The sequence below is a fragment of the Vulpes lagopus genome, chromosome 2 (genome assembly GCF_018345385.1).
Source record: "Vulpes lagopus strain Blue_001 chromosome 2, ASM1834538v1, whole genome shotgun sequence".
Taxonomy (NCBI): Eukaryota; Metazoa; Chordata; class Mammalia; order Carnivora; family Canidae; genus Vulpes; species Vulpes lagopus.
In genome coordinates, this window is record NC_054825.1 from 99,291,712 (window position 1) to 99,305,832 (window position 14,121).

At 37.3% G+C, this 14,121-nt stretch overlaps 1 protein-coding gene across 6 annotated transcripts in view; it reads left to right on the plus strand.

Annotated features, from left to right (window-relative positions):
* Window positions 1–14,121, plus strand: part of ESR1 (estrogen receptor 1) — a 382,657-nt gene that overhangs the window by 172,137 nt on the left and 196,399 nt on the right. For all 6 annotated transcript variants that reach the window (XM_041742947.1, XM_041742948.1, XM_041742946.1 and 3 more), the window contains one exon: window positions 5,304–5,420. In XM_041742947.1, coding sequence (XP_041598881.1) covers window positions 5,304–5,420 — 117 coding nt within the window. The remainder of the gene's footprint in view (window positions 1–5,303; window positions 5,421–14,121) is intronic.

The window sequence follows — 14,121 nt, forward strand, 5'->3', positions numbered from 1 at the left end:
ATAAGATTCGTTTCTTTATTTGAGACAGAGAGAGAGAGAGAGAGAGAGAGAATGAATGAGTTGGAGGGGCAGAGGAAAAGGAAGAGAGAATCTCTAGCAGACTCCAAGCTGAGTGTGGAGCCTGACATGGGACTTGGTCTCATGATCCTAAGATCATGATCTGAGCAGAAACCAAGAGCCAGATGCCCAATGTAATGTGCCACCTAGGTGCCCTAATCCTTTTCTAATGAATATTAATATATGATTTTCATTAAAAAATCTTTTGAACTCTCATTTCCAAACAAATTTCTTAGGACCAAGTTTTGCCCTTGTGAACCTCAGTTTTGGGGTCCTGGGTATGGCAGCCATTGTTTTGTTTGGGGTTATCATCTTCTCAGTCATTACTTCCTTTATAGAACTCCAACCTGACCCCTCAAAAGACCTGTTCTCCAGACGGGATAAGGGTGGGGGCAACAGAGTTTTAGCAATTACATTTTGTTCAGGTAACAAATATTTGTTAAGCTCCACTGTGTGCCTGAGAGTGTGCTGGGTACAGAATAAATGATGATAAATGAGACAGATACAATGCATCCCTCATCAAGCCTATAGTCACCTGGGGATGGTGACAAACAATTAAAGTCCAATGTAGTAAGCACTGTGATAGGACAAAAGCTAGGCATCATTAGGGGGGCAGAAAGGAACCCCAGCTTAGTTGATATCTCAACTGACACACTTGAGAGATTAATGGGAGTCAGTTGGGCTAAGTGTAAGGGAAGTGTGTCCCCCCAGGAAAGAATGGTGTATGCAGTCCTGGAGGTAAGAAGGAGAAGGGAAAAGAGAGAACAGAGGACATGGTTAGAACTTAGTGTAAAAGATAAGACCAGGAAGGGAGGTAGGAGCTGATCAGGAACAGCTTTATAAGCTGTCTTAAGGCATTTAGATTTTATCCTTAGAGCTTTGAGGAGCATCAGAATATGAAAGCAGGGTAGAGGCATGGTGGTGTATGATTTTAGAAGAATCACCTGGCAGCACAGTGGGGAATGGTTGGTGGGGGAAAGCTGGAGGCAGGGGGTGGCTTAGTATGCTGCTGTAATAATCTGGGCTGGAGACAGTGTGAGTGATGGTAGGGATGGTGGGCCCTGGGAAAAATTGATTTTGCTTTTTAAAAGAATTTAAAAGTAATTGATTGGATCAGTGTGTACATGTGTGTGAAGGTTTGAGTGAGGAAGAGGGTAGAGAGTCTTGAAATAATACCACGTCTCAGGCTTTGTGGTATGGTGGTAAGTTGGAAGAGATTAATGAGGAAAGATGATCATCAGTTATGTTTGGGACACATTCATCTTGACGAAGCTATGAAAAAGTCAAATCTAAATGGACTGTGGGTGAGTAGGTATATGGATGTGAAGCTCAGCAAAGAGATTTGGTCTGATGTGACTGCCAGAATGTGGTGAGGGAAAAGTGTAGCAAAAGGAAAGATACCCAGTGTTAAATTTCTCTCAGGATACTACTTATTTTATTTTTTTCAGCTTTATTGAAGCATAATTGACAAAATTATAAGATATTTAAAGTGTTCATTGTGGTGATTTGATATACCTATCCTTTGTGAAAGGATTCCCTTCACTGAGTCAGTTGACACATCCATTGCCTCATATGTTTACTTTTTTATGGCGAGAACATTTACATTCTACTTTCTGAGTAAATTTCCATGATACAATACACGTATTATCAATTCTTGTTATCATGTTATACATCAGATCCTCACACCCTATTGGTCCCAAGATGCCATATAAAGTGATGCCATGCAGTATTTGTCTTTCTCTGCCTGGCTTATTTCACTTCACAAAATGCCCTCCAGCTTTATCCATGTTGTCAAGAATGATAGGATTTCCTCTTTATTAAAGCTGAAGAATATTCCAATGTATTTATATAAATACCATCTTTTCTTTTTTAATTTATCTGTCAATGGACACTTGAGTTGTTTCCGTTCCTTGATGATTATGAATAATGCTGCTATGAACATGGTAGTACAGATATCTCTTTGAGTTTATGATTTTGTTTTCTTTGAGTAAATACCCAATAGTGCAATCACTAGATTGTAGGGGTAGTTCTATTTTAAATTTCTTGAGGAACTGCCATACTATTTTCCACAGAGGCCACACTGCTTTGCATTTCTACCAAACAGTGCACGAGCACGAGGGTTTCCTTTTCTCCACGTCCTCACCTGCTTGTTTTAATATGGTCTGTTTTATATTTTTTAATATAAGACTATATTAATTATATTAATATAATATAATATAATAATATATTATTAATTTCTAACCATGAGTCATTGCTTATTTTTGTAGCTAGCAATTGTGATCTTTCTATGTGATGGTAACAATGCAAAATCAGCTACTACTGACAGAGGGAAAAATAAGAAGAAAAGGAAAAACAAAAAGTTGAGAGAAAGAATCCCAGAGACATGTGGGGAAAAGCTGTGTATGAGCCCATCTGCTGGCCTAGGAGCTGTGGGTTGGCCTGGTGGTTCCTGTTCTTCATGCTTTCTGCTTAGGTTTCATTTATCTCCTCTTCTCTCTATTTCCAATTATTCAGACCCCATATTAGTCCAAAAGCTTTACTTTTATTTTTGGTGGGCAACACAATAGTGATTATTTCTCTAAAACATCACCTGACCTCACATCTTGGTTTTGGCCTTTCACACTTCATCCAGGCCTAATGTAAAAGGCACATTAGGGCCTATCTGGTCACAGGTACATGGAATTCCTCACTGTCTTCAGTGAAAACACTGTATATTTCATTCATACAGTTGGTGTGATTTTTTTAAAAAAAATTAACTCTACTTCAATAGGATAGGATTTTCACAGGCATTGTTTTCACAAGAACAAATAATAAAGCTTAAAATAAAGTTTCTTGTTAAAGAAACTAATTTTGAATTGCTTCAATTGCTTTAATAGCACACCTTTACTGAGGTGCCTGGGTGGCTCAGTTGGTTAAGTAACTGACTCTTGATCTTAGCTCAGGTCTTGGTCTCAGGGTCATGAGTTTCAGCTCCACCCAGTATGGAGAGTATTTTAAAAAGAATAACAACACACCTTTACAAAGTTATACTCAGAGAACAAAAACCTACCTGCTGTTTTCCTTCTCTGATGTAAGTTGAAGACTTATAAATAGTTAATGGTGTTTAGTTAAGAAGATTTTGTTTTAACCAGATGTATCAAATATGTACCTATTCATTTTGTTGTTGTTGTTGCCAATTTACCAATTCTAAATTTTAATGTAGTCGGAGCAGAAAATCCACTTTATCACCAAGAGTTTGCATTACAAACATGATTCTGCTGTGCATCTATTTTCTTTCTAGTTAAGGGATGAATTCAATTGCACAAATCCAGTGTGTTTTATCTGTTAAACATGTTAGTTCAGGAATTTCACTTGGTTCTATAAAGATACACATCTACAGGGATGGCCAGGGCAAACATAACATTTTGCCAATTGGCCTCTGATCCAATTCAGTTCTCCCATCTTCTTGCTTGCAGAACAACTGGTTTTTGAGAGGAAAGTGTATCAGGGTTAATTTTTAGTTTGAATGATTATTGACTCTTTTCTTCTGAGACTTAATATAAACTCATTTTTAGATTTAAAATAAATCAGCATGTAGAGCATAAACATCATAGGAAACCAAACACTGAAAATTTCTTTGAGGTGTCAGAAGACGGCAACTTTTGCTTAAAGTTAACATCTGCCTAGGTAAGTTTTGTTTCTGATTCTATGATTTCCTCAGCTTGTCTGTGTTAATAAGGGCAGTTCTAAACATAAAAACTATTCCTGGATATTTGAGGTGGTGTGTGGTCTTTTACTGAAGTTGTCAGTTTACAATTTTGCTGGCTAGTTTGCTGGTTCCTATTATGGTCAGAAGAAGAATGTATGTGTTAATTTGATCTGAAGCCTGTTTATGTAGTAATTTTTATAATGTATGTCTAAAGATGGAGAAGCAAGTTTTATGAGACCAACATTTCTTGTTAAGGTCCCACTCCACCCTATTCTAATTGAGATTGACCCTTAGGCTGAATAAGGAACAAAGAGTTCTATAGTGAAAACACTTTAATACATGTTACATCTTGCCCTTAGTGAATGGGAAAATGGAGACACAGATGATCTGAATTAGAGGGGGCAATATTTCCTCACTTTTTTTTTTTGAGAATGGGAAACATTTAAAAATAATATATATCATCTCCATAGTCTAAATTCAGGCCTAAGCATTTGGGTTTTAGATAAATGGATTTCTTCCTTAAACATGCCGATATTTATTAATTTGTGGAGTTTAATATTCACATCAGAAACCAGACTTCTTTTGAGGGATAAAGAAATGGAGGTGACCTCTAAATCTTAGAGCAGAAACTTCTTATGGGCAATAGGCCCTATGTAGTCAGAACTCAAAGAAGAGGGTTGGTCTGGGAGTATAAATCTGCGAGTCATCTGCATTTATGACCGCGGGAGCTGTAGCCATGGAATAGATTCTCTTGTGGCAGACTTTGGAATCAGAAGAAGGGCTTGGGGCAGCCCGGGTGGCTCAGTGGTTTAGTGCCACCTTCAGCCCAGGGCCTGATCCTGGAGGCACAGGTATCGAGTCCCACGTCAGGCTCCCTGCATGGGGCCTGCTTCTCCTTCTGCCTTGGTCTCTCTCTGCCTCTCTCTCTCTCTCTCTCTCTCTCTCTCTCTCTCATGAATAAATAAATAAAATCTTAAAAAAAAAGAGAAGAAGAAGGGCTTGACACTGAGTCCTGTGCTGCTCTAGAGTGGATGTTGGAGAGAATCTGCAAATGAAACTAGGAAGCCACAGCCTGAGGGGTGGAAGGAACATGGGGGAGTTCTTTCTTTTACCTCATGTTTACTGCATCTCTGTTGCTCAAATTCTCTTTCTCATTCACATCCATGATATACAACTCTGTTGTACAGAAAAGGTCTCTCGGGACCTCACATCACTCTCAAACCTTCACCTTACATCCCTTCTCCACTTCTCAGTTCAACTCTTCAGAGAGGTCTACACACTTAAGCTCTGCCTTTTCCTCACCTCTCCTGCATAGCTCAACCCACACCTGTTTTCTATCTTAGCTGTCCCACAAAAGTTGCTTAAATCCTTATATCTAATGACTCCTATTACTGAATTCAACAGATATTTCCAGTCCACATCTTACCTGACCTATCAGAGTATCTGCAACACAGTAAAGCCAAGTAGATGACAGGAAAACATCCTCCAGGCAGTTTCCCTCTAGATTCTGACTACATCTCCTGAAATAATATTAATTCTGTCCTCTTGCTTTTATTAGGACATAATGACTACATGTGTCCAGCTACCAACCAGTGCACAATCGATAAGAACAGGAGGAAGAGCTGTCAGGCCTGTCGGCTGCGCAAGTGCTATGAAGTTGGCATGATGAAAGGCGGTAGGTACTTGCCTCCCAAGGGCACCCACCCAGGAGGGGCGTCCATGCCTGCCCCCCAGTGCTGGCTACTTCTGTCCTAACCACCATGGCAGTGCAATGTTTTCCTTTCTAATTAATTGTTTCCTAGTCCTATTTTTCTTTGCAACAAAAGTATTTTTATAACACTTTTTTTTTAAAATAGGAAGTTCCTGGAACTGGAGATTCTAACATGCCATTTTGTGTTTTATATTTTAGATGTAAATACTTATATTTTGAATCAGAGGTGCGTGGGAGGTGGCGGTAGAAGGAAAGGAAGACTGCTCAGTGAATTAATCTAGAAATATTTTTCAGTGACTGTTTATGTTGCTAGTGCTAGAAAACGGTGTCTGAGAAGAAGCTTTCCCTAAAGTGAGACTTGTAAATGTGAGAGCTAAATAGCTAATTTATAGTCTTCCAATGTCTTCACATCCTTCAGGGAGTTCGAATGTCAATCAAAAGGCAGCTTTCTCCTTTAGAAGTTGAGTCAACTAGTGGCTCCTATAACCTCAGCATCTGGCATGGGGCTTGGAGCAGTGGAGTCGGTGCTGAGTGCTGACAAATCATGAGGCTTTCAGGCTTTGTGCCCGTGTGCTTCTGTCTTTGTGGCCATGTGCGTGTGTGCATGCATGCGTGCATGAGTGTGTATGTGTGTGTGGTTTTCTGTCTTCTCATGTATCCAGTTTTCCATTTTCTTTTATGGGAATCCAGTTTCTGGTTCTGGGGGTATTTTTTGCTCCATAGATGTGGTTGCCTGATCTTGTCTTCTTGGAGATCTAGTCTTGAGGAACACAGATGCCAGTCTTGGGTAGCCTTCAAACTACTGGAAGAGAACAAATAGAAACTGTGTAATTAAAGCCATGGTATATTCAGCGTTTTCACAGGATACCGAGGGGAGGGAGGGGCCTGGGATTTTGTTGCCTGCTGACTGTAATAGGGGAAGAGCTTTCTGAGGAACAAGAGGCGTGGCATGAGTTAAGGAGAAGGGAATTAGCATGAAAAAGAATGTTGATGGCGCAGGTGGAGGACAGCTAATCTTTTCCCTCCTTAATACTTGCCGGAAAAGGGGAATCAGAAGGAAAACCAAGAACCTGGTTGGAAGGGAGTTTACAGTCAAAGATTCCTGAGTTCCATGGTCACAGATAAGACTGCCAGGTTGAGATTTTAGATACAGTTTGAGATAAATTCTCTCAAAACAGACGAAATATTGAATTTATTATGCATTGTGTGAGCTGAGACTCTGTGTCTTGGATGTCTGAAAAAGCAGCTTTAATTCAAAGTAATTTATTCCAAGAAATTAACAGCTACATTGAGAAAATCACACTTGGAGTCCTAAATGAATTAAATATTTAAGGAATCCATCTTTCTTTGTACCATTGGAGAATCAGTCAAAGCTTAATTAAACTTACAAAAAGCTTCTTAAGGTAACTTGATAAGTGACAGTAATGTAACAGCTATATGTAAAAAGTTTAATTTGAACCAGTGGAGTGTAAATTTAATGTGCTTCCTTGGTGACTACAGGTAGGTTAAGCCGAGTCTCTTAATGTTCTGTCTGAATGCTGAAATAATCAACTTGTGAATATGTCCAAAACATTTTTTCCTTTGAGAGTACCCATACATTGGCCCCACTTCATAAAAACAATCTCTGTTTTTTCCTAATTTGTATCCGAATACAATCTGGCTGTATATTTAACATAAATTATACATGCTCATTTTTAATCTCAGAAAAATTCTAATATGCAAAGATATGATAAGAGTCCTCCCGCTGTTTTTAAATACAGCTCTAGATAATTTGACTATACCTAGGCAGTCTGCATGTGCATGCATATACTTACATGGGCATATTTATTACTAAAATATACTTATCTGTGTTAGTCTGCTGCTATATTAGTCTCCTTGGCCTGCCATAACAAAGTCTATGGCCTGGGGGGCTTAAACAACAGAAATCAATTTTCTCACAGTTTCTGGAGGCTAAAAGTCCAAGATGAAGTTATTGGAAAATCCAGTTTCTGGTAAGCGCTCTCTTTCAAGCTTAGAGATAGCTGCCTTCTCACTGTGTCCTTTTCTCTGCGGGCACAGACATAGAGGAAGCATTCTCTGTTGTGTCTCTCTTCTTATAAAGGTGCTGGTCCTATTGGATTAGGATCTCACCTTTATGATGACTTCAGTTAACCTGTAATTGCTTCCATGAAGGCCTGATCTTCAAATACAGTCACACTGTAGCTTATGTGACTTCAACATATGAATTTTGGTGGGAAATAATTTAGTCTATAACATCTGCTGTATCAAAATACTATAGATGAGGGGCTTAAACCATAGAAGTGCATTTTCTTACAGTTCTGGAGGCTGAGAAGTCCATGGTGAGGGTGCCAGCAGGTTTGGTCTCATTTGAAAGTTTTCTCCTTGGCTTGCAGATGGTCACCATCTCACTGTGTCCTTTTTTCCCCCTGTATTTACACACCCTTGGTGTTTTTCCTTCTTATAAGGACATAAATCCTGTTGGATTAGGGCCCCACCTGTATGACTTCATTTGATCTCTGTTATCTCTTCAAAGACCCTGTGTCCAAATAAAGTCACAATCTAAGGTACTGGGGTTAGGGCTTCAATGTGCATTTTGGGGAGAACAAAATTCAGTATATAACAGTATCTCATAGAGAGTTCTCAGCAGTTTATTCAGTATCTGTCTGCATATAATAAAACGTGTCTTTCTGGCAGTTTATATATGTGTGTAAATTTTATGCCAAGCTTTAAAGTTGTAAAATTATAAGCTGTGCATACATCTCATTTTAATGATATGTATAAAGTGTTTGCCATTAAAGCAATGTAATTTATTGTATTTTCTACAACATGGAATACCACACATAACCTTATGACACCTTGTATAACAGCTCCCCAAATCCCACTGAATAAAGACTTACTTTACAATTGGAAGTACAAATATAACTATAAAATTTGAAATTACTTGTAAAAACAGCTGTGACTAAATAAATCTTTATAACATTTCCTCCTGGTTTCATAAGAATACAGTTTCGTAACCAGGCTTGACAGCAATTAGAATATCGAATCTCTACATATGACATAAAATGGTTAGTTTCTGATAAAAGAGAGATAATTATTTACCCACCCCCTGTTTTTATAGCAAGGTTGAATACATTTACTGAAATATTCTAAAGATACAAAAAAGTACATGATTTACCTACATGAAGAAATTATTTGAATCTGTTAACGATGCCTTTATTACCCTGAAAATCCCGACATCATTATTAGATTTGGTTCTGAGCCACAGTAGTTCTGTAAGATGCAGAATTTAAGATATGCTTTAGGGAACGCGTTTCCCCATCTTCATACATGTACACATCTCTCTGGTTCAGCTGCATTTTCCTCCTCATCTGTATCCCTCCTCTTCAACCTTAGAAGGCAGATTCAATATGTTTCCTTTTGGGAGGCCTTCCCTGTTGCCTCATGCTATGTTAATTCCCAGTGTTCTACCTTTCATAGCACCTGGCTCTTGTTGAGTTACCATAATTATTATTGTTAGCTATTCTACAACTGTCCAGAAACTCCATGATGACAAGGACTCTCTCTGTCCTGTTTACTGAGCTAGCACTAAGCAAGTCACAAAGTAAGTGTTCAAAATTTTCTTTTCTTTTCATGAATTGATGACTTAATTTATTTAAATAATTATTTGTTTAGACTTTCTTATACATGAGCTATTATGGAGCAACAAGAATAAGACCCGGTCCCTTCCATCACTGTGTTCATGGTACAAAGAGGACATTTGTATATGAAGTGGCAAAAAAGTCCAGAAGACAAGTTGAGAGTGAGTTGGAAGATGAAGACCAGTGGCCAATGGTAGTTCAGAGCTTTAGCTAACCGCTCCTGGGTTAGTTCAACCCAGGATATTACTCAGATCATCTAACTTTCAAGGTGTATATATTTTTTTAAGATTTATTATTTATTTTAGAGGGGGGAGGGTCAGAAGGAGAGGAATAGAAATCCTCAAGCAGACTCCTTGCTGAGCATGGAACCCAAAACGGGGCTTGATGCCAGGACCCCAAGATCATGACCTGAGCTGAAATCAAGAGTTGGATGTTTAACTGACTGGTGCCCCCACAGTGTGTATTGTTATCAAAGAATCTACTATTCTAGTTTGGTTTGGTGGAAAGGGGGAAGACTTCAGAGATGGAATTCCTGGTCCAAATACTGCTCCTCCTCTGAGCAATCCGGTTATAGTTGCTTTTATGAACTTCATTATCCTCAGATGTAAAATAAAAATAGTTTCTACTTCACAAGTTTGTTACAAAAATTGCAATTCATAACTTATAAAAGTACTTTATAAATTTAAAGTACCACACAAGTGTTAGCTATTACATCTTTTCTCTCTTTCTTCTTTTTGGAAGAAAGAAAAAGAATGGTAATTTCATCACTTCTACTGGGTATAAATATCTAAGTCCCTGTGGGGAATAAAAACTTGGCTCAGACACATCTGCTTTTCTTTCTTTTGGTGCCATATATTTGATATAGCTTAATGAGGAGCAAGATTGGTTGTGTATTTCATTTTATGATGTCAGAGATTTACACAAATTTGTTAAAATTCTTTTCTCAGAATAAACTCAGCTGTGTGTAGGTGGTAAGGTTTTCACTCTTCAGATGAGGAAATTGACACACAGAAATTAACTGATGCAGGACATTAATTGATAGACATGCGCTGCCCATCCTGATTATGTTTGCATATAACGCATTAAGAAGAAATTTGAAGGGGAGTAGGAGACACAGGCTTTCGGATATGGAATGAATAAGTTATGGAATAAAAGGCACAGTATAGGGAATATAGTCAGTGATATGTTATATTGATATATAATGACAGATGGTAGGTATACTTGTACACGTAGCATAATCTGTAAACCTGACAAATCACTATGCTGTATAACTGAAACTAATGTAACATTGTGTGTCAACTATACTCAAATAAAAAAATGAAATTTGAAATAAAGTAATAAATACTATTTTTTATTTTGATAACAATGTTACAATTTAATTTTGAGAAATACTCCCAAACAATAACTAAATTAAATAAATTAATGTTATAATTTTCAAGTGAAAAGATAACAATAATATAGACAGGGAGATGTATGTTATGAGCCCAGTATAACTCAGAACCCAATGAAGAATTGGAAAGTAAAATATTTGGTTATTGCCTAAGTTTAATATTTATCATCATGGGCTACTATAATTGATTGTACTGAAGAGATAACTCCCAATCCAGAAAATTAGTTTTCCTTTAATCCTACATTGACTGTCTTTTACCAAAAGTAGTCAACTGATTATTTTCCTTTTTAAAGATTGTATTTATTTATTTATTTGAGAGAGAGAGTGTGTGTGCATATGTGAGCATGCCAATGGGAACCTGGAGAGGGGCAGAGAAGGAAGAAGAGAGACAAGCAGACTCTGTATGGGGTACAGAGCCTAGTTATGGGCTCCATTCTATGGCCCTGAGATTGCCCTGAGATTTCCTGAGTGGAAACCAAGAGTAGGACGCTTAAACCACTGAGCCATTCAGGTGCTGCAGTAATCAACTGATTGTTAATATTAGTGATGATAGAACCAAATTGACGAATTTAGAATGTAAATGTGAGGTTCTTTCTTGGGATTGTCCAGTAATTCATGTGAGAATTGTAACTGCATGTGAATCTAAGCTTTTTCAGAAGGCATGGTTAGGGGTACATGTTTAGGGTTTGATTTTAGAAAAATGTTAAAGAGAAGCTAATATTTCTTGGCCAAAGAGATTTGGCAGTAACCTATATATTTATGCTATTAGAATATTATTTTATTAATTCCTATTATGGATAATTTATTCAGAGTTTCCTGCATATGATCATTTTTTATTGGAAGACAAAGAAATACACTGAATCCAGTCCTTGTATCATATATAGGGCCATAAAGATTAATGAATCTTTAATATTGCTTTGCAATATTTAAATCCATCAAATATTTCTACCAGCAATAGCAGATTCTCAGTCTCTAAGACAGATGAAAGCTGATTTGGCATAGCCTCTCTTCACTCATTTTGTTGTTCCTGAGAAACCCAGGCTCTTGGGAACACAGTTTACAAACCACTGATCTTATCTAATTCCTTCCTCTTCTAGGTAAGAAGACTGATCTAGAATGATCAAGTGACTTGATCTAAGTCTCAGAACTACTTAGCAGAAAAGTTGAACTTAGAATTCTAGATTCTAAACTCAGAGTTCTTTCTTTCCCCCAGCATACCTCTTTACTGTAAGTACTCCATGCAACAATTGACATTTAACATGTAACATAATTGACTAAAAATATGAGTGGCATATAACTAAGTTAATGCACACAAACACATACATATACTCCAAAGAGAACAAATCTAGAGGTAAGAAACCACCTACTAAGACTTCAGTAATCTGTTGATCTGGAGAGCTAAGGGAATTAGGCCTACCAAGTTCATAGCTAACCTATGAATACCACTCTATTTCTGCTTTAGCAGTGGTGGCAGCAATGGCAGTAGTAGGGGATGTGGAATATGTTGGGACTCACCTTGAATTTAAAGAAAAGAGAAAGTGTGTAATGACACCATTGGGGCCCCTTAATTTAGCACAAATGAGAACAAGATGACTAATTAGTCATTCTATCCAAACATTGGTAAAAATGAAAGAGATAATCCTGATACATCATGCCCTCAGCTGCCTGATGAGAGTAGATGCAGGTCAGCATCTGTGACTGTTAGTTCAGTTGGGTGAAGCATGGTGGTGGGTAGCCTAGTGCTGCTTCCATCCTTGTAGGAAACATGCTGCCTTCAGATCTCTTATGTAGACAGAACAACTTTCTTACAGATTTGACAGAGTATGATGGGATCAGGTCAATTTGAAGATTGGTGCCCTACTGATGACACCACCAAAACTACTTTTGTTAAGGTTACCAAAGACCTTATGTTGCTAAATCCAATAGTCAAGTCTCAGTACTCATCTTGATCAATTAGCAGCCTCTGACAGGGTAGATAGTTCTCTCCTCCTTAATCTACTTTCTTTACTTGGCTTCCAGGACTATATACTTTGTAAGGTGGGTCTTCAGAGTTACATGCAAAGGTTGAAAAAATTGGGTATATTCTTGTAATTTATCGCAATTAGAAAGATGAGCTTTTCAGATTTTAGACTGAAAAATAATTATAGAGTCATAGAATCTCAGATGTGGAGGGGGCCCAATGGGTTTATTTACTCTTCCTCACTCAATGTAGGAATTCTGTAGACAGCAATCCTGACAGCTTGTGTTGGAGTGCTGAAAACAGATATGCATCTTATTTTCATGCCTCTCTTAGATATGTGATAAATGAAATGGACATAGTGAGTTAAAAAAACCCAGAAGTAGATGTAAACCAGTATTCCTGGAAAGATGTTGGCTAGTTTCAGATATACTAGATTTCACTAATTTATTCAGATGTGGGTTTAATATATGCGTGTGTATGTTACAATTGCTTATGAATGCAAATTAAAAAGGAATTAAATGTAAGGCTATTTAATATTTCAGTAGAAATTTCCTGTGTGTATAAAATTAACCAAAGAACATTGACAATCATGCTTTTATTTTTATTTAAGTTATAGCTAGAATACCATTTTAATTTTTTTCATTTTAATTTTTTTTGTACTGAAATAATTTGGTTGCTTATTTAGAGGTCAGTTTAGTTCTTAAAGGATGGAAAGAGAGATCTTCATTTACTTTTCTAAGAATGACCTAGGAAGTTAGAAGGAATGCTGACAGTTTTTTAAGGCCAGGCAAAAATTTCAGGACTGATCTGTCTTACTCCTATGAGTTGCTTTTGCAAAAGTAAATTGGCCTTGAGATGATATAAAGACCCTTTCTGTGGATAGAACTTCTAAAATGTAGAATTTTGGGGGCAGTAATTGTATGAATGAATTGCTGCTTTAAATTGTGTAAACCTAAGACCTCATGAATTTTTATGTGTTTACTTTCAGTTTCAATGAGTGTGATGAGGATAGTGAAGGATGTTTAGAGCTGAAAAGAACTTAAGGATCGCCTAGCTCATTTCTTTGTTTTTTAGTTATTGTTCAAGTCCAAGTCACACAGCTAATTAACTGCTCAGACAAGTGGTCAAGACTCTTTTGACTCCTCGTTCAGTGCTCTTTTCATTGTACTACACTGCCTTGCTGAACTAGAGTGATTTAGATCATCATGAAAGAGAGACAAATGCATAAGTAAGATATTAATATCACATAGACCACAACTGTAGACACAAAATACTACTCTTCTTCAACAAGAACATTAATCAGTGCGTTTGGCTTAGTTACACAGCTCATGTACCAAAATAAATTTATATGGTGATGGTTTTTTTTAAAGAGTTACTTAATATTCAATTACTTAATATTGCATAATATTTAATATAATTTAAAAAGGACATTTACTCCTTCAGGCCACAGGTTTTCACTATTTTCCAATAACAATTTCAATATTTGTTGTAAAGCCTCTTTGTTTTCTTTTTTAAATGTTTAGACTGTTCCGGTATTAAAAAAAAGTGACTCTGCCAGGTAGAAGGAAGCCTGGCTTAGGACTGAGTGTATGAGCTGGCTCTTCTGAGTACCCTTGGACAGATCACCTAGTTTTCCTGAACTCAGTTTTCCGTTCTGAAAACTATGGGCTTAGGACT